Consider the following 22,328-nt stretch of genomic DNA (forward strand, 5'->3'; position numbering starts at 1 on the left):
TTTTGAATTACATATTTTACAGCTTTCTTTTCGTTGAGGAGATTGGGGGATTTACATTACAACTATTGGGGAGGGAGTGATATATATGGGTCCTGTTATTGTTTTTTCATTGCCTTCCATTTGGAAAGGCCATATTCCACAATTCATGACGTCACAATTTACTTGTTGGAGGGTTAGCAAGATTTACCTGTTATAAAATATATGGTTGATAACATGATTGTAAAATAATTTTTAGGTTTCAAATTTCTTATCAGGCACTTCATAATATTATAATAAAGTTTTTAATGCAAAATAAAAAGGTTTTATGTAAGTTTTGATGTATATGAAATGGTGTATATTTAACTTGTATCAAATTAATTTCTAAATAAGCTTATGAGACCAAATCAAGGGAATTAACCCAACTTTAAAAAAATGTTTACTTATTAAGAATACAAGATGAACTGTGGGATGAACAATGTTGTGATATGCAACTAGTAGCTTCTAGTTTTAAATGTTAAGAAGAATAAAATGTGTATATTTACCTAGTTTCTTCTTTTTATATCAACAATAAAGAATATGAAAATCCATATTTGTCACTAAATTATTCGATAAACATTTTTGATATGGAAAACAAATATTTTTTTATTACAGGATGCCTATACCTAAAGTACCAAATTTCAGTATGATACCAGATGTGATAGCAGACGCCTTTGCTATCAGTATTGTTGTTTTTGCCATTTCTGTTTCCATGGGCAAAATATTAGCCAAAAAATATGATTACGAGATTAATTCCAATCAGGTATATTACAAATGATAGTTATTTAGTGTGTGAACATTTTATACTATAAACGTTTTAGGATTGAGAATTTTGCCTTATTATGCCCCACCTACGATAGTAGAGGGGCATTATGTTTTCTAGTCTGTGCGTCTGTAAGTTCGTTCGTCCGTTCGTTCCACTTCAGGTTAAAGTTTTTGGTCAAGGTAGTTTTTGATGAAGCTGAAGTCCAATCAACTTGAAATTTAGTTCACAGGTTCCTTATGTTATGATCTTTCTAATTTTAATGTCAAATAAGAGTTTTGACCCCAATTTCACGGTCCACTGAACAAAGGAAATGATATTGTGAGTGGGGCATCCATTTACTGGGGAAACATTCTTGTTTATTTTAAACACAATTAATAAAGAAAGTATAGAATAATAGAAACTTAATATGAGGAGATATATACATATTCAGGACAAGAACAAGTTGATGTAATATGAAAATACTGTTTTGTGCAAGACACATTTATACATACTGGAAGTTTGACTTTCTAGGTCGTAGAATTATAATGCTTTCATTTGACCTTTGGTGACCTTGTATCTGAAAAGAAAGTATATGGTTTATTAATTCATGACACAAATCACAACATAAGGTTAATAAAACATGTAGCATGCTATCTCAAATTTGGTGATGGGTTCCATTTTTGACTGATTCACAACAATAATTTGAAATAAAAGTTTTATGAGTCAGAACAAAGCTTGATTAGCTTTGAATAATATGATGTGTTGTCTTGTAGACTGTAAGCTTGAATTTTAATATGCAATGGTTAAATCATTTAATGTACATACATATCTCCAAACAAATGACCCTGGAACAATAGTCAACATTTATAAACTATTTTTGACAAAAATTTGAAATGGATTATTTAATTTTCAGTGTTGTTGTAATTACATTTTCTGTCTGTTCCAGGAGTTAATAGCATATGCAGCGTGTAATATAGTCAGTTCATTTTTCTCTGCCTTTGTCTCATCAGCATCATTATCCAGAAGTCTTGTTCAAGAAAATGTTGGTGGTAAAACACAGGTAATAATAATAACTTCTGTTACAAAGGATTTAAACTAGAGTTTTAAAGAAGACTGCACTAAAAGATGTGTCATATGACAAGTTAAACCAATGTCCTGAATTAAGAAAAAAAAAAAAAAAACGAAAAAAACGAAAAAAAAACTGACATCAACCAAGCGGGTGCCAACCAAGCAACCTCTGAATAACATCATTTTCTTATGTATTAGTTGATTGAAATAGAGAAAACAAATTATCATTCAGTGAAAAAAAGAAAAAAGTGAAAAATGATATGCCTTATATATGATTCTGCAATATGCTCTGTAAAATTGAAAACAGGGAAAAATTAACAACTTACACAGGTTATGCTATTTACAGGTGCATTTCATAACATTGTAATCTTTCTTTTCAGGTAGTAGGGTTAGTGTCTAGTGCTTTACTTTTATTGGTCTTGTTGCTGTTAGGACCTTACTTCAAAACATTACCTAAGGTGAGTCTAAATTTAGAGGACTATCAGTGATTTTGTTTTTTATTTACTACAAACAAATGATAATATTTTGTTGTGTGTGTTAAATTTTTTTCATAGGGTACCAATATTTGTGGATTTGTGGGTTATTGTATACCACAAATTGAGATAATAACAAATGGACAATTTCCTACATGTTTGACTGTAGAATGTCTTAAAACCTTGAAATCAACTCTTCACAAAATAAAATTATTCCTCATTCCACTAAAAATCCACAACAATAGATTAATTCCCTGTATTTATAAATGTGTGTATTTATGTCTGATATTAAAGATTCAAATACATTGCAGTAACCATGTATAAAGTTTTGGTTATTGGAGTGATTGAATTTACTATAATGCCACTGATCAGGTGCTTTTTTCACATTTCTATACAATATGATACCAATGTCAAAGGATTTCAGCATGGTCAAATGTTAATATCTGAATGAATGGTACTGTTAATGAAAATTTAATGGTCGTTGTGATCATATTGTACTTATTTTAAAAACATTGTTTATATATGATGGGATGTAAAATAAACATTAGATATGGCGAATTAATCGACAACTTTAGATAATATATGATTGCCAATGAGTTCTGGCAAAAAAAGGTACAAAAGTTTGGATAATAGTATGAATAAAGGGGAGATAATATTTTTTTAAAGATTTATAAATTTCAGAGGAAATAAAGCATTTAGTAGTATTTTCCCATAAAAGCATTTGTATTTTGTATTTTTCAGTGTATCTTAGCATCTATAATTATTGTAGCCTTACAAGGAATGTTTAGACAGTTTTTTGAGCTTCAAAGATTATGGAAGCTGTCAAAAATAGATTTTGTAAGTATTGGCAGAAGTATAAATAAGCTTGCGGTAAGATCTAACACCCTACAAAAACATGTTACATGTGTTACATGATATCTTTATCTTTTGTTGTTTGTCAACTTGAACACCAGTATCAGTTATAAAATCATTAATAGGACAAGTATACTAAATGTCAAGTTTTCAAAAAAAATTAAGAATAGTTCAATAAAATACTTATTACATTTGAAATTTATGTCTTCCAGTGAAAGTGTCAAATGTAGGAAAACACATTAGCAATCTTTTGTATTAAATTTAACTTCAGTTTGTGTCATGAAGAATTTTGGTCATTTACAAAAAGAACTTAAATTTGTGCACAAGTTACTACCTTCTCAACTTATCATGCATACCTGCCAACTGTCACTATTTGTGGGGGATTTCCCCCATGAAAGCTCCCAAATGGAAATTTTGTAAGAGCAATTTTGTCTACAATTTTAAACAAAACAGTTAATTTTACAATTGCTATAGGCTTTTAAAAAATATGAGGAAGCCAAAAAACAACATTAATTAACATTTGAAGGTCCCCTTGAAGGTTTTTTCGGACTATAAGAGCCATCTTACACGCAAAACCCCCATGGACATTTTGAAAAGTTGGCAGGTATGATCATGAAGATATGTGTTTTACTTAGCATACACAATTCACTTGATATCCATTTATGAATGAATTGTGATAAATTACTGTTTTCCATGTGTTTACACCTCATCACACCATATCTCACTTTGACAGATACCCAAAAGATCCACATCACTGATCAGTGACCATGATCTACAAGTTTAGACCCCAAATTACAATTTTCACACTACAGTTTAATCATTGCCCTATGATTTAAAGATTGGGTCATGACACACAGAATTCCCTCTTCATTTTTGTCAATTTTCAAAGTGAGGCTAATATACATGACAGAATTATGAATCTGATTTATTTGACTACATATTTTCACCAACAACATACATTACATTGATGCAGACTTTTATATTAAAATTAGAAGATGTGGTATGATTGCCAATGAGACACCACCCATAAGATACCAGTTGACATAGAAGTAAGAAACATTATTTCACTGTGCTGCCTTCAACAATTAATCAAACATTTACTGCACAGCAGGCCATTTAATGCATAGAGTCCCTACAATAATAACGACTATTGTTAGTGTTATGTTAAAGGAAGATATTTGAACAAAATCTTTGTAATTAGGTGATTTTTTCAGCAATTCTAAATAACATAAACTTAAAAATATTTTTAATTACTTTTTATATTGTAGTTTATTTGGTTATCCACATTTTTAGCCACTGTGCTGTTAGATGTAGATCTTGGTCTCCTTGTAGGAGTTGTTATAGGGTTATTAACTATAGTATACAGAGTTCAGAGGTAAGATATATGTAATTGATATCTATATTAGTCATAATGAGTTTTACCTTGTTGTAGAATAATAGTATAATTGAGTCTTGTTTTATAAATTGGTCAATTAGTGATATATATGCAAGTTCAAAATAAGCTTTGGATTTCAAATATTTTGGCCATGAGCATCACTGAAGAGACATGTATTGTTGAAATGCGCATCTGATGCAAGAAAATTGGTACCGTTAATTTTATTACTACCACTGGGTTGATGTCTCTGCTGGTGGACTATTAGTCCCTGAGGGTATCACCAGCCCAGTAGCCAGTACTTCGGTACTGGCATGAAAATACAGATTTTTTGTGTTATTAAAATTTGCTGTTACAAAATGTTAGAAATTATTATAAATTAAGGAATGTATCTCCCTCATGCAAAGCTCTGATTCCTTTCACGGATTTGGCAATACTTTTTGGAACTTTTGGATTATAGCTCTTCATCTTTTATATAAGCTTTGGATTTCAAATATTTTGGCCATGAGCATCACTAAAGAGACATGTATTGTTGAAATACGAATCTGGTGCAAGAAAATTGGTACCGTTAATTTTATTCAATAGTATTGAGAAAACACAAAACTGTTAATGTATAATCTGTATTTGTATACAAACTATAAACATTAATAGTATATACATGTATTAAAAATCTATCAATGTTTTTCTTTGTTTGAATACATATTTTGATGCCGATAATCCTAGTTCATTCACTTCGCCTACCAAGTGTAATTTACTCCACTGAAAGGTTTCATGGGAAAAGAGAGATAAATCATGTCAACTTTCTGTTTCAATGGAAGATGATCTTTTAAACTGTAGAAACAAATGAAAATCATGATTATAGAATAAAATAATATGATGTTTTCTATTTGGGGTGATTTGAGAATATGAAAAGAAGGATAACTGTATATATCTAAAAATCTTGGCTTATAAATTATTATGGAATAGGGATTGATTTTAATACTAAAATTCTTGTAATAAGAAGTTATAAGATTTATTGAGCATTGACGTGACAGATTTTCATATCTATTAATTTTATGTCTTTCAATTTACAGACCATATGCTTGTGTATTAGGTCAAATTCCAAACACAGATATTTATAGAGATGTTAAAGTTTATAAAGAAGTAAGTAGCAGATAAGAATTAAAATTTATGTTATTTGTTTTGCTTCTGAGCAGATTTTGTAAACATTTATTTATTTAAAAGCTTTAAGCATTCAAATTATTTATTACAGGTTTAACATGGAAGAAAAATTCCATCTTGCACATTCAGTCATTACAGATTGATTGATTATTGATTGCTTAATCTCACATCAGCATAAAAATGCTGCAGCGCAATGAAAAATCATAACAGAAGATGGCCATAGGTGTTAACTACTGAAGTCATCATACTTGATATTATCAAAATATTTAATTTCACACCGGCTATATTTTATGTTTGAAGTTTTGTCTGCATTAAACTTCATTAAAAACTGCTCATAACCTTTTCAAAATTTATATTAACTTATCTTTTGACATTTTTTATATAATTCTTCAAATTTATATAAGTGCCAATGAGACAACAATCCATCCAAGTCACAATTTGTATAAGTAAACCATTATAGATCAAAATATGGCCTTCAGGTGCAAACAAATGCAGTGGTTTTAAACATTTAGATAGGTACCAACCTTCACCCTTACCCGAAATAATAGTGTAACATCACAACATACAAAACAAAAAGACACACTATAAAATATAAATTGAAATGGCTTAACTCAATCAAAAGACATAGTAATAAAAGCAATGCACGTTTTAAATCTATGCAAAATAAATGATTTTCAAAATCTACAATTAAAGCATGCATTTTAAATTTAATATTGTTATTCAAAAAACAAAGCTTACATTTTTGAACCATTCATGTGTATACATGAATTTTCAGTGTCTTATAACAAGTTTTTTTATTTGTAGGCTCAAGAGTTTCCAAGATTAAAAATTTTCCGTTTTGAAAATGCTATATTTTTTGTTAGTGTAGAACATTTTCGTAATACACTATATAAATGTACAATAAATCCTCGACATTTAAAGACGGAGATATCTAAAGCTAAAATGAGAGCACACAATCAGAGAGAGCAGCAAGAAGTAGAATATAATATAAGGGTAAGTTTAAGATGACATTTATATGGGTTAAAGAAAATGTTGTGCGAATGTCATTGAGACAGCAACCCAATGACAGAACATAGAAAAAAACATCTTACAGCCTACTCATGGTCTTTAATAATGAACAGGAATGTTCTCCAAATGATGACTGGTTTTGTTTTGTTTTTATAGATATATATAAAAAAGATATCCAAAATATTTGGACTAAATTCATAGATAAATTATATTTTATCAATGTGCATATTTCACATAGTATCAAAAGTGATCATGGGTCACTTAGGCCTTCATTTTGACTCAAAAATGATTTTGGATCAGTTTTGTATTAGATTATCATCTTAGCAACTATATGTCAAAGATATATTGATTTATTGTTGTTTGCTTTACGCGCATTAACACAAAAAGGCTACATCGCGGCGACGTCAAAGATATATGTTAGTGTCCTAATCCAATCAAAATGCAATCAAATTGCTTATAAAGAAAATGACCCATGTGTCAGTTCTCTTTATTTATTCTCATTTAGGATGCATTTGTTTAGTCACTAAATTTAAACCAAATATTAATCTAATTAAGATAAAATAGTGCAAAATACGGACAGAATTAAACTTCACTTTTTATATTTTTATCTTTTTTTTTAGAATTCATCTTCAAACATGGATGGTGGTAGTATGGAGTTAGCACCAATTGATTTACCTGAAGTCACAGTTAATATTCCTGCAATTCCATATGATATTGTTATACTGGACTGTTCCACTTGGAGTTTTATTGATTCCATGGGGGTTAAAGCTTTAACTAATGTAAGTATAAGAAATGAAAAAAATATTTAAGCGACAGTCATTAATATTGGCTTTGGGCTTCTCAATTGTTAAAAGAATATGCACATAAGGTATAAATAATGACTGAGAGAATTTATTAACAGTTAACATTGGAGTCATAGAAAAAAAGATTTTATTTGATAAAGCTAAAACATAGAAAACCAACTATTTTACAAATTAAAAATGAAAAGATACATTTAAACTTGCTTCAAGAATTATTCAATTTATCTATAGTGTAAGTTTTGCCTAGAGCAATAGCTGTTTCTATATTTGTATAAATTATTTATTCTAATTTTCATTTATTTTATATAGGTAATCAAAGAATACAGAGATGTAGAGATAGATATTTACTTAGCCTTCTGTAAAGGTGAGTTATATTTTAACTTTCTTCTCCTACATTTCTTTTTTATCATTGAAGACCTACAATTAGTATTTACCGAAATCCACAGTGCTTAATTGCAAAGGGTGCTCATATGCCATTTCAGAATCAGATTAATTCTCTATGTAATATTGTCAAGAGTATACAACAAAAAAGGTCATTATTGGTTAACAATATCCTACAATTAATATTCAGCCACTTGAGCAGCAATGTTTTCATTCTGCTGTACAAATGAGTAATTTCTCAATATTCATGTAGAGAATCTGAAGCAATGGATTTTCATAGATTTAGTGATTAATCAAAACAAAACAAAAGTAAATAGTTCTATTCCATGTAATGGTTGAAAAGTTCTCAAATTACCATTTCAAAAGTTCGAATAATGAAATCACTTTTTAAAAGAGGTTGTGTGATTTTAACCAGCCTGAGTTAAAAAAAATGTTTTACAGAGATATACAACAATTGAATGTTTATATTACAGCTGGGGTTAGAGAAATGTTTGAGAAGACAGGTTTCTTTGATATGCTAGACAGAGAAAAGTTATTCCCTACCATACATGATGCAGTATTACATACTTTTCAAGCACAGAAAAAGGTTAGATTATATTTGTCTTACACCTATTAATTACTTCCATTTATTGAAAAAAAAATTTTACCAAAGGTCTACACTAAAAAATTTGTTATTTCAAGAAAGGTTAAGAAACAATAAAAAACATTAAAAAACAGTCATTCAACATCAGCAATCAACCAACCTTTTTATACGACCGCAAAATTTGAAAAATTTTTCGTCGTATATTGCTATCACGTTGGCGTCGTCGTCCGAATACTTTTAGTTTTCGCACTCTAACTTTAGTAAAAGTGAATAAAAATCTATGAAATTTTAACACAAGGTTTATGACCACAAAAGGAAGGTTGGGATTGATTTTGGGAGTTTTGGTCCCAACATTTTAGGAATTAGGGGCCAAAAAGGGCCCAAATAAGCATTTTCTTGGTTTTCGCACTATAACTTTAGTTTAAGTTAATAGAAATCTATGAAATTTTGACACAAGGTTTATGACCACAAAAGAAAGGTTGGGATTGATTTTGGGAGTTTTGGTTCCAACAGTTTAGGAATTAGGGGCCAAAAAAGGGCCCAAATAAGCATTATTCTTGGTTTTCGCACAATTACTTTAGTTTAAGTAAATAGAAATCAATGAAATTTAAACACAATGTTCATGACCACAAAAGGAAGGTTGGGATTGATTTTTAGCTCACCTGGCCCGAAGGGCCAAGTGAGCTTTTCTCACCACTTGGCGTCCGTCGTCCGTCGTCGTCGTCCGTCGTCGTCGTCCGTCGTCCGTCGTCGTTAACAATTTACATTTTGAACTTCTTCTAGAGAACCACTGAATGGAATGGAACCAAACATGGCATGAATGTTCCTTATGAGGTGCTGACCAAGTGTTGTTACTTTGTAGCCGATCCATCATCCAAGATGGCCGCCAGCGGGGGACTTAGTTTAACATAGGACGCTATGGGAAATGCATACAAATGACTTCTTTTAGAGAACCATTGAATGGAATGAAACCAAACATGGCAGGAATGTTCCTTATGAGGTGCTGACCAAGTGTTGTTACTTTGTTGCCGATCCATCATCCAAGATGGCCGCCAGCCGGGGACTTAGTTTAACATAGGACCCTATGGGAAATGCATACAAATGACTTCTTTTAGAGAACCACTGAATGGAATAAAACCAAACATAGCATGAATTATCCTTATGGGGTGCTGACCAAGTGTTGTTACTTTGTAGCCGATCCATCATCCAAGATGGCCGCCAGCGGGGGACTTAGTTTAACATAGGACCCTATGGGAAATACATACAAATGACTTCTTCTAGAGAACCACTAAATGGAATGAAACCAAACATAGCATGAATGTTCCTTATGGAGTGCTGACCAAGTGTTGTTACTTTGTAGCCGATCCATTATCCAAGATGGCCACCAGCGGGGACTTAGTTTAACATAGGACCCTATTGGAAATGCATACAAATGACTTCTTCTAGTGAACCACTGAATGGAATGAAACCAAACATGGCATGAATGTTCCTTATGTGGTGCTGACCAAGTGTTGTTACTTTGTAGCCGATCCATCATCAAAGATGGCCGCCAGCAGGGGACTTAGTTTAACATAGGACCCTATGGGAAACGCATACAAATGACTTCTTTTAGAGAACCACTGAATGGAATACAACCAAACATAGCATGAATGTTCCTTATGGGGTGCTGACCAAGTGTTCTTACTTTGTAGCCGATCCATCATCCAAGATGGCCGCCAGCGGGGGACTTAGTTTAACATGGACCCTATGGGAAATGCATACAAATGACTTCTTTTAGAGAACCACTGAATGGAATGAAACCAAACATGGCATGAATGTTCCTTATGAGGTGCTGACCAAGTGTTGTTACTTTGTTGCTGATCCATCATGCAAGATGGCCGCCAGCCGGGGACTTAGTTTAACATAGGACCCTATTGGAAATGCATACAAATGACTTCTTTTAGAGAACCACTGAATAGAATGAAACCAAACATAGCATGAATGTTCCTTATGGGATGCTGACCAAGTGTTGTTACTTTGTAGCCGATCCATCATCCAAGATGGCCGCCAGCGGGGGACTTAGTTTAACATAGGACCCTATGGGAAATGCATACAAATGACTTCTTCTAGAGAACCACTAACTGGAATGAAACCATACATAGCATGAATGTTCCTTATGGAGTGCTGACCAAGTGTTGTTACTTTGTAGCTGATCCATCATCCAAGATGGCTGCCAGCGTGGGACTTAGTTTAACATAGGACCCTATGGGAAATGCATACAAATGACTTCTTTTAGAGAACCACTGAATGGAATGAAATCAAACATGGCATGAATGTTCCTAATGTGGTGCTGACCAAGTGTTGTTACTTTGTAGCCAATCCATTATCCAAGATTGCCGCCAGCGGGGGACTTAGTTTAACATAGGACCCTATGGGAAATGCATACAAATGACTTCTTTTAGAGAACCACTGAATGGAATAAAACCAAACATGGCATGAATGTTCCTTATGAGGTGCTGACCAAGTGTTGTTACTTTGTAGCCGATCCATCATCCAAGATGGCCACCAGTGGGGGACTTTTGAATGAAATTTAACATGTTCCTTTCCTTATAAATGAGGTTGTGTTGTCACTTTTAGCCAAATTTTATATTTTTTTATATGATTTCAAAAACCCAAGTAGAATCAGGTGAGCGATACAGGCTCTTGAGAGCCTCTAGTTGGAGTTGAGGTCACAACAGTTTATGAATTAAGGGCCAAAAAGGGGCCCAAATAAGCATTATTTTTGGTTTTTGCACCATAACTTTAGTATAAGTAAATAGAAATCTATGAAATTTAAGCACAAGGTTTATGACCATAAAAGGAAGGTTGGGTTTGATTTTGGGAGTTTTGGTCCTAACAGTTTAGGAATAAGGGGCCCAAAGGGTCCAAAATTGAACTTTGTGTGATTTCATCAAAAATTGAATAATTGGGGTTCTTTGATATGCCGAATCTAACTATGTATGTAGATTCTTAATTTTTGGTCCCGTTTTCAAATTGGTCTACATTAAGGTCCATAGGGTCCAAAATTAAACTTAGTTTGATTTTAACAAAAATTGAATCCTTGGGGTTCTTTGATATACTGAATTTAAAAATGTACTTAGATTTTTAATTATTGGCCTAGTTTTCAAGTTGGTCCAAATTGGGGTCCAAAATTAAACTTTGTTTGATTTCATCAAAAATTGAATAAATGGGTTCTTTGATATGCCAAATCTAACTGTGTATGTAGATTCTTAATTTTTGGTCCAGTTTTCAAATTGGTCTATATTAAGGTCCAAAGGGTCCAAAATTAAACTAAGTTTGATTTTTAAAAAAATTAAATTCTTGGGCTTATTTGATATGCTTTATCTAAATATGTACTTTGATTTTTGATTATGGGCCCAGTTTTCAAGTTGGTCCAAATCAGGATTCCATATCAAGTATTGTGCAATAGCAAGAAATTTTCAATTGCACAGTATTGCACAATAGCAAGAAATATCTAATTGCACAATATTGTGCAATAGCAATTAATTTTCAATTGGAGTTATCTTTCTTTGTATAGAATAGTAGTTGATAATATATGTTGGAAATTTGCCAGACATGACTATGATGTCATTTTCTATTTTTATTTGCCAATAACTTTATGTAAATAACTTCATTGGAAATTTGCCAATATAAAATGTTGCTGATGAAGCTTTTTTTCCTTATCTTATCTAAAATGTTTTTAGATAATGTATGTTGGACATTTGCCAGACATGACTATGATGTCATTTTCTATTTTTATTTGCCAATAACTTTATGTAAATAACTTCATTGGTAATTTGCCAATATAAAATGTTGCTGATGAAGTTTTTTTTATTGTTTTATACAATAAACAATGTATATTCACTTTTACTACCAACCAATCTTTACCATTCAGTGATAACAAGCACTTTACTTTACATTTTAATATTTTATGATGTATTTAAAAGAGTAGTTATTGTTGCAAACTCCATTAGAAATTTGAATTGATATCAGTTTTGGAAAAAGGGAAACGCGGGGATGTGAAAAAAAAGGGGGGGGGTTTAAATTTTTCTCATTTCAGATTTCATAAATAAAAAGAAAATTTCTTCAAACATTTTTTTGAGAGGATTAATATTCAACAGCATAGTGAATTGCTCAAAGGCAAAAAAAAAAACTTTTAAGTTCATTAGACCACATTCATTCTGTGTCAGAAACCTATGCTGTGTCAACTATTTAATTTTAGATTTAAAAAGTTTGAAGAAGAAATCTTTAATTGATTTGTAAAATCTTGACATTTGTTTTGTGTAAAAAAAAACCATGTAATGTCAAAAATTTGATCACAATCCAAATTCAGAGCTGTATCACGCTTGAATGTTTTGTCCATACTTGCCCCAACTGTTCAGGGTTCGACCTCTGCGGTCGTATAAAGCTGCGCCCTGCGGAGCACCTGGTTTCAAATGTGACATTTCTTGCATTTACACATGATCATTGCCTTGTAGTAGAATCTTAAAACATAGATCTTCATGCTTTAAACCCTGATTTTAACAAATATGAATTCTATATTAAAAGGATGAACCAAAGACAGAAACATCTGATGATGGTGGTCCCTCCAAGAATGAATCAGAAATAAGTCCTATAGCCACTGATGGGTCAAGTACAGACGAAGGCTTAGCTAATCAAGCTGTAAGAATCATTATATCTATATCTTTGAATAATGTGATAAATTGTGCAGGAATCACTTATTATATTGCTTTTTTATAACATTTGAAAGTTAAATTTGACATCATGTGATTTAACTTCTACATATTTTTGGAAAGATTAGAAACAAAGTTTAGCATTAGAATTTAAAAATATTTTTGATTTTTTTTTAACTGGCTTATATTCTTCCAATCATAGATGTTGAAAATGAGACACCCAAAGATGATAATATATATGTACACATATATATTAGTTAAACTGTTTATCAACAAGTTATTGAGAAAATCTCATAAGTAGGTAATGTATAAATGAGGGAAAAAAATTATTTCTGTTATAAGAATTTTGGTTTGTACATGTATAACCAAATGGGTTATTTTCATGTTTTAATTTTCAGTTATTGGGAACCAATATTTATTTTTACTCACTTATAAATCACACTATTTATCAGAAAAAATATTGAGAAAATTTCAAAAGTAGGGTAATGTATAATTGAGGGAAATATTTATTTCTTATACATGTATTAGAATTTTGATGTTTGAACAAATATGGGATTTTTATGTTTTGATTTACATTTATAGGGAACTAATATTTATTTTAACTATTATTTATTTTGACTACTGTAATATGTGAAACTATTTATCAACAAATTATTGCAAATTTGCATAATTTCGGTACTGTATAAAAGAGGGAACTTTTTATTTCTTATATTAGAATTTTTCTGTTTTGAACAAATGAGCGATTTTACATGTTTGGATTTTCAGTTTTAGGGAACCAATATTTATTTTAAATGACTAATTCATGGGTGTTGAATAAATTCCCAGAAAGGCCTAGGAAAGGGTAAAATATCAAAAAGGATATCTTGAACTTTAAAGTAATCAAGTTTAGGACATTTAAGTCATGCTGTTGATATAATCAATTAAGATTTTTCGATGAAATAATATCTCCTTGACTGCTACAACAGTGCCAATAGACCCCTTTTGAGTTAATCCTTCAACTCGTCAATTATGCGTGCCTTTATGACGACATTTACCAGATAGAGGGGATCACCTGTATCCCTGCACTATTAACGTTCATCAAGTGTCTTGCTGATCGTCATTGTGCAGGATAAAATAGAAATAATGTTGGTTCGGTAGGTACTTAATCACAATTCCCTAATGACAGCAGTGCTGATTGTCAAATATGAGAATTCAATTTGCCGAATAAATCGTGCAATATAGCATCATAGTTTTCCAACCACTCACTCAAAATGGGAACAGAAGTGATATTCACTAAAACCAAAATCACAAATGCATAAAACTCGAAAGTTGTCTATTGTAAGGGATTTTTTTTTAATCAAAGTAGATGAAAATGTTTTTTCAATTTGAGTAAATATTCATGATTTTGATATATTTTATGACCTGTCCGTGGATGTATTTTATAGTTTAATATTAGGGCTGATCAAACACTTTTCAAAATTCTATTCACCTAATGATTTATTAATATTATAAAATTATCATGTATTTTTATATCTCTTATCTTACATTAACAGTCGGAAGATGAGAGGCTGTGATGACAGTTGGCAAGAATTTAAAATGGCTGCCTTTAACAAACATGTAAGTGGAACTTCATTAACATATAGAGCTAAATAGAGAGAGGAGTCTTGGACCTTAAATTAATTTGAAAATCTGTTTTTTTTTATATTTAGAATATTCTCAGTCTTGAAATATAAATACGCATTAGTAACTAAATTGTTTTCTATAATACCACAACATTCTTTTACACAAAAGAAATCAAAACAAAATTTCATACAATACATCTACTCTACATATACTATATACATTTTCGTCTTTATTATACTTGCTCAGTTGCTAATATTCTTAATTGTGATACACATTAAATATACACTTTTATCATAGACATGTGTACCACACACATGTGTAATAGGTATCTGGTCGCAATTTTTTTTTATAAAGAATTAATGTGATATTAAGGAAAGGCAAATTGACATTGAACAGTTTTTGATTTTAAAAAATTTCAGATATTTTAGGCAAAGCATTGTACACTACAATTTTGATTAAGATTAAAAGTTCTTTATTTCTCAAACACCTTATTAAGTGAATACCTTATAAGCAAATATTTATTTAAAATACATCAATTGAAATTTTATTGTAGTATGAAATAAGTGAGAGAGTAAATTTTGAAAGTTTACAAGTTACAGTGGAAAAAGAAAATGAAGACAAAGAAGAAAAGACAAAGATGGAAACCGAGGAACAATCTCATCAAAATACACAAAAAGTTGAAGACACTGGATTATGACCTCTTCAGTGTTAGTGATGAATGATACAGTGATTGTTTTATCTAATTAGAGAGTTCATTGCTAATATTCATGAATGATTTACTTTCATAATTTTCATTACCTGCCAGTGGAAAAATATCATCGATTTGTCAAAACTGAATCTTTTCCAAGACACAAACACCTTCATGTAAATTTAACCTTTTATTCAATGTTTAGGTTCCTTTAGGTTATAAAGCTCCTTATGTTTCTATGTATCTATACAACCATGGCTTTAAAATTTTTGGGTTTGAACATTAATGATAAAGGTAACTTCAGGAAAATCGTAGGACTCACAAAGTTAAAATCTACTAATGAGTTTGAATGTCCAACTGACATCTTTCGCATCTTTTTTGATAAAATGTTATTTTCAAACATGAACAATTTTGATTAAGTGTTATTTTCAAACACGAACAATTTTGAAAAAGTGTTATTTTCAAACACGAACAATTTTGAAAAAGTGTTATTTTCAAACACGAACAATTTTGAAAATAGAGAAATAAATCATAGCAAAATGTGCTGTAAAGGGTTAATCATCATTAATCACATGAATAGATCTCCACAACAACAAAGATTCAATTTACCGTTATCTGTCCTTAACTAAGTATGAAGCATAAACATGCATGACGAAATTCAACACATAAACATAAAGAGTTCTTACAACCAGACATCTCATTTTTTTGCATGTGAAGAACTTGAATTTGATTTATATTATAAATAAACATTACTTGAAAGACTGTCTTCCTTTTTTAACTGCTGCTGTTTATTTGAAAAAAAATGAAAGGATTTTTTTTTTTGTATGAAAGCATCACAGACATTATTTTGTATCATGTATCTTTTTCTAGGTAATGGCATTCAAAGAATCATTTATTAATACATAAAATGATACTGTAATTTACTTTTTAACTTATTCTTTTTTTACCAGATCACATAAATGATTTCTGTATTAATGTAGTGTGTTAATTAGTAAAAAGTTGTCAATTCAAAGCTTTAATCTTTATTTCTAATCAAATGACAGGAAATCATTTATTTTGCAACTCGTAAAAACATTGACTGCAAGTTTGATAAAAAATTCTAAAAAAAGTAGTTGGGCAGACGGTTTTGCTTCATAGAATAGGAGTCTGAAATAAGTAATACTGTGGTTACCAAAAGCCTTGACAAGATTGTACATAACCTATAACCAGATATCTTTGACCCCTTTGCCTTCGTTATCAATTATCATAATTCCATTCATTTTGCTCAATTCATTACTGTTTGTGATATTGAAGTATTTTTTATCGGACACAAAAGTTTTCCTGTGATATAACATGTATTTATAGTCGTATTTCTACATATGCAACATATCTGTAATTGTAGTAAACTTGGAAATAAAATGAAAAGGAATGTTGGTGAATGAATACTCTCTAAATGTAGAGCTAACAATAAGAAATTGAATAAGATTCTAGTAACAATGAAAAAGATACTTTTAACTGTAGACTTTATTATTACCGTTATGATTTTATATATTTATGAAGGAAAATGATATTTTGAAGATGAAATTTAATAACTGGTAGCATCATTTAGAAGTATACAATATACATTGATCTGTAAAGCCGTTAATTTTACTAAATATGTGTTGAGAAAATAGCAGCATGGATGTGTTCTTTTTCCCCTAGTTTTTGTATGAAATGATAAAGGGTTGTGTTGTTTCTATGGAATGAATGGATTTATTTGTTAATTTTGTTTGTGTTGTTAGGTTTCTGTCTTATTGATGTTTAACCAACATATTATTATATTCTTGGAAAGAATTGGAGCAGCTATTTTTTTTTATCCAAAGTCAAGTTTGCTGTCGTTAAGTCCATGTTATTGATTTAAGGTTTTAATTGTTTGTGATAAATGTTATTTTCTATGCATTCATTTATTTTCATTTTTTGTCCTTATTTTTTATGAACGACACACATAAGGGTAAATCAGGATCCTTTCACAAGTGGAGGAAATATTGGTCATATATACCCTTAGTATTAGTGCTAACTGTTATACATGTGATGTTTCTTTATTTATGACAATTCACTTCCTTTAATGAAAAATGCATTAATTTTTTCTGCATCTATATTTCACAATTGTGTTAATTGTAGCAAGTTGTCTAGTATTTTTTAAATTTGGACAGTTTTAAATGTCACAGATTTACCAGTTAAATGATATTTGTTTTAACCATGACTAGGGCAGTTTGTTTTATTTAATGTTATCAACATCATCTCTCTGAAATTAATTATATATATATCCAGTTTACTCCTAGTCTAATCATGAATTTGTAATTAACAATTGTCATTTATAAATATATGTGATATTTAAGTCAAATCTTTAAATTGATCTTACAACTGAGACAGTGTGAATGTATGTTCAATCATGCATAATCCTTTCTGATTTATAGACAAGCTCTACAAAAAGTCAAGCCGTCATTGGTAAAGATAGTTTTTTTATCATGTTTATTGTGATGTGTGGATATGCTGGTGAAAAATCAAATTTACAAATGTTTATTAATTTTTCCATCTATTAGTAATGTAAATATTGTTTTTGTTTTTATTGTTGACATAATTAAAAGTATATATATTTATATAATGTAAATAAAATGAATTGGAAAGTTCAGTTGTTTTATTTTGAACTATTTTATTTAAAAATGAAAGAACTTATGTAAGTATGGTCACATATCCCATGCCCCCACATTGTCACTGGGCAAACAAAATATCACGAGAGCCTCATATCTCTTACAAAAGTCATAATATGTCGTCATTAACTACAAATTTCATGAAATTCTGATGTGTGGTTTCAGGGGAAGTTGAGCTGATAAACTGTTGCAATAGTATATTAAATGTCAAAGTGGGATAACTCCTAGAAAAAAAATGGATTCATAACTTTCTGTCAATATGCACATCTACATAGCACTATCAACAAAGTTTCATGAAATTCTGTTGTATGGTTTTTGAGGAGTTGCACTGACAAACTGATGCTGTAGTATATTAAGGTCAAAATTCTAAATTCAAAGGGGTATAGAACTCTGAAAAAAAAACAATAAATCATAAGTTCCTGTTGATATGCACATATATAAAGCATGTCTTTATTCTACAAAGTTTCATAAAATTCTGATGTGTGCTTTCAGAATGGCTGCCACAACAAAATGACAAACTTTTGAAGTGGTATAATTTTTCCTAAATTCCAAGTTCAAAGGAGCATAACTCAAAGAAAAATTTAAATCATGATTTCCTACATAGTATTATCTACAAAGTTTCATTAAATTATGTTGCATGGTTTCAGAGGAGTTGTGCTGACAAACTGTTGCAGTAATATATTATGACCAAATTCTAAATTCAAAGGGGCATAAATCCTGGAAAAACATTGAATCTAATTTCCTGTTGATATGTACATCTACATAGTATGTCCTAATTATCTATAAAGTTTCATGAAATTCTATAGTGTGGTTTTAGAGGTGATGTGATAAAAGAAACATGACTGATGAATTGATAAAATAGAAAATTAATATTTTACAAGATTTTTTTATATTGACCGTCAATAACGTGAGGGTACCCAAATCCCAACTATTTTGACTGTTTTTTAACCTACGTTTATTTATGCTTCAGACAAAAGTTTTCATTATGTGTTAATTTTGTAGATGTATCATTATTTACTATATGGTTTCACCAAATTAATTTTGAATCCATGTGAAATCATAGAAAAATTGGTCTGAACTGACCTCCAAACCATCAATAATTCTGTAGTGAGGAGTACCCAAATTGCATCCATGCTTGAATTCGAATCATGAAAAGTCGAATAACAGAGCTTTTGTTTAATTTCTTCAAATATTTTGAACAATTGGATATTATTCCATGCTAATTTTCTTTTTTTTAAGAAATCAATAGTTGTAACCTATTGTATTTGCTAATTTTAAAAAGGTGACGTTTTGATTATGTTTCCATACATTTTGCTTTTTCAGTAAATAGTTATCAAAAGTACCAGGATTATAATTTTATACGCCAGACGCGCGTTTCGTCTACATAAGACTCATCAGTGACGCTCAGATCAAAATAGTTAAAAAGCCAAACAAACACAAAGTTGAAGAGCATTGAAGACCCAAAATTCCAAAAGGTTGTGCCAAATACAGCTAAGGTAATCTACTCCTGGGGTAAGAAAATCCTTAGTTTTTCGAATAATTCACATTTTTGTAAACAGAAAATTTATAAAAATGACCATATAATTGATATTCATGTCAACACCGAAGTGCTGACTACTGGGCTGGTGATACCCTCGGGGACGAAACGTCCACCAGCAGTGGCATCGACCCAGTGGTGTAAATAGTTATCAAAAAACACTTCATCTGTTGATTAATACTGTGAATTATTTGTGTATATATTTTGCTAAAATTTATGGTCAGATGGTCTGTAAAAACAAAAAAGCTGAATTGCCTTGTTAATTTGTCCGTTATGGGAAAACACTTTTCTTCTTCATGTCAATGTGTATTTTAGTGTTTTTTCATCACAAATGTCAAAGGATGTTGATTTGTATGAAGTGGCATGGTGTTTTGAATTTTGAATTGAAAGTTAACTTGCTTAAGTTTAGTAGACACTAGAAAATCACCAGTATACTGTAATTGTTATATTTAATCCAGTTAATCTAAATACGTTTACCTATGTTGAAAGACGTGCATAGTATCAAATCATAAAAACACAAAATTGTTTAGTCTCTAGGAAATCTTGTAAGATTTCCGCTGCTATTTTTGCTAAATAGGTGCAATTTAGGTACTCGGTGCAATTTGGGTACCCTCACGTTATATACATAAATAAGAGGACATGCAAGGTCAAAATGGTAGGTTAACTCTAAATGACTTATTGCCGCCCACTGATGATTTATATCAATTTTAGTGTTTTTCCTTTAAACTGAAAAACTATAAAAGATGGAGAGAAACTTTTCTGAGCAGACATGATCAGCAGGACAAATATTTCATCAAAGGCAAAATTGTAAGTTAACTGCTATGATTGAAGAATCATCAGATGTTAATTCAGTATATGAAAAATTTGAGAAAAACTTCATAGAAGTTCTTGGCAAACATATACCTATGAACAAATAAGAAAACTCATGTTGACAAGTTTTCTTCTAGTCAAAGTAACAGTGTAATACACCTTATCGCTTTTCCCGGCTGACCCGGCCGCTTGAACTTTTGACGCATACAACAATCACTTTTCCATTGTGGCGTCAGATATTTTGTTTTATGACGTCAAATTTTTACAAGAACCTGTGTGATATCCAGTAATGGCGGACAAATAGCGATAAGGTGTATGGCACAAAGACATCACCAAATCATCCATATGCAATGCACATAAAGACATCCAGAGCTTACATCATGGTCTTCAACTGAAAAGGAACAACCCACAAATGGGCAGTCAGCTCGAGATAGCTCCAAAAACAAAAAGAGCAATCAAATCCATGGACACAGCAAAATTTCGAAATAAGAAACTAAATGGCTCAACTAGACACATCAATAACTGTTACACATAATTTTACTCCCAAGATAAAAAAAATAATCTAAGGGACTGATAATTTTTAACCGGATTTTTGTGTCAAAAATGTCGGTTATTGATTTGGGGATGTCCGGGGGCGGCCAGGCGGGTGGGCGGCAACCAAATATTGTCCCTGCATTTACTCATGAAGCGTTCAACCAAACCTTTTAAAATTTTAATATGTTGTTACTGACAACAAAATGGAGGTCAAGTTCAATAATGACGATTTTGACTTTTACCGTTCAGGAGTTACGGTTCTTGAAAGTTTAAAAAAATGTTGTGTCCGTGCATTTACTCATGAACCGTTCAACCAAACCTTTTAAAATTTTAATATGTTGTTACTGACAACATAACGGAGGTCAAGTTCAATAATGACGATTTTTACTTTTACCGTTCAGGAGTTACAGTTCTTGAAAGTTTAAAAAATGTCATGTCCGTGCATTTACTCATGAACCAGTCAACCAAACCTTTTAAAATTTTAATATGTTGTTACTGACAACAAAATGGAGATCAAGTTCAATAATGACGATTTTGACTTTTACCCGTTCAGGAGTTACGGTTCTTGAAAGTTTAAAAAATGTTGTGTCCGTGCATTTACTCATGAACCGTTCAACCAAACCTTTTAAAATTTCCTATTAGGAGTTTTGGTCCTTGTAATATTGATAAATGCCAGAACACAAATAAATGTTAAAGAATCCGGTTTACTGTCATTTTGACAGCTCTTGTCTATAATTAGGGAGACAATCAACCAGTAATGTTCTTATTCCTAAATGAAAAGTGAATTAGGAGAAACAAAAATATTAATTCAAAAGACTCCAAGTTAACCTTGCTAGGGGTAATTTCTAAGACCACCTTTACTCTGAATTAATATGAGACCACTGAATAGGTGAAACTTTAAATGATTAACATATAACATTGATGTAAACTTCATCCAAAGAAAGGATGATTTTTTTAAAATTTATGTCAAACTAGCCTGATTTTATCTACATACTTACCTACATCTCAATATCAGTTGATGTAATCCTGCAACCTTACTGTCCTTGAGATATGAATCAGCATTATGTATGAGTTTCATAAATTTTTAATGAGCCAAACTTAAGTTTGAGTGCAGAAATGAAAAAAAATGCAATTCACCAAGATATAAAGGGGCATAACTCTAATATGGTAAGTGACTCACATATGACACTTACATATAGAATTACGATAATACCATGTCTTACAGTTCCACAGATACCATAGTTGTGCATTTTGTTTGCGTTAAACACCCTTTGGAGCAACCTTGGCTTTTTCATTGCAGTCAATTTGTGGAGGAAGTCAAAAATTAAGACAAACCAAT

General features: G+C 30.9%; 1 protein-coding gene across 9 annotated transcripts in view; it reads left to right on the forward strand.

Annotated features, from left to right (window-relative positions):
• Nucleotides 1-18,089, forward strand: part of LOC143078852 (prestin-like) — a 55,761-nt gene extending 37,672 nt beyond the window's left edge. For all 9 annotated transcript variants that reach the window (XM_076253858.1, XM_076253913.1, XM_076253867.1 and 6 more), the window contains exons 8-20: nucleotides 631-778; nucleotides 1,707-1,820; nucleotides 2,209-2,286; nucleotides 3,043-3,138; nucleotides 4,422-4,528; nucleotides 5,599-5,668; nucleotides 6,491-6,679; nucleotides 7,315-7,473; nucleotides 7,804-7,858; nucleotides 8,349-8,461; nucleotides 13,025-13,138; nucleotides 14,682-14,745; nucleotides 15,305-18,089. In XM_076253858.1, the coding sequence (XP_076109973.1) occupies nucleotides 631-778; nucleotides 1,707-1,820; nucleotides 2,209-2,286; nucleotides 3,043-3,138; nucleotides 4,422-4,528; nucleotides 5,599-5,668; nucleotides 6,491-6,679; nucleotides 7,315-7,473; nucleotides 7,804-7,858; nucleotides 8,349-8,461; nucleotides 13,025-13,138; nucleotides 14,682-14,702 (1,264 nt within the window). In that variant the 3' untranslated portion in view covers nucleotides 14,703-14,745; nucleotides 15,305-18,089. The remainder of the gene's footprint in view (nucleotides 1-630; nucleotides 779-1,706; nucleotides 1,821-2,208; nucleotides 2,287-3,042; nucleotides 3,139-4,421; nucleotides 4,529-5,598; nucleotides 5,669-6,490; nucleotides 6,680-7,314; nucleotides 7,474-7,803; nucleotides 7,859-8,348; nucleotides 8,462-13,024; nucleotides 13,139-14,681; nucleotides 14,746-15,304) is intronic.
• Nucleotides 18,090-22,328: the final 4,239 nt, after the last annotated feature.

The sequence above is a fragment of the Mytilus galloprovincialis genome, chromosome 1 (assembly GCF_965363235.1).
Source record: "Mytilus galloprovincialis chromosome 1, xbMytGall1.hap1.1, whole genome shotgun sequence".
NCBI classification, from domain to species: Eukaryota; Metazoa; Mollusca; class Bivalvia; order Mytilida; family Mytilidae; genus Mytilus; species Mytilus galloprovincialis.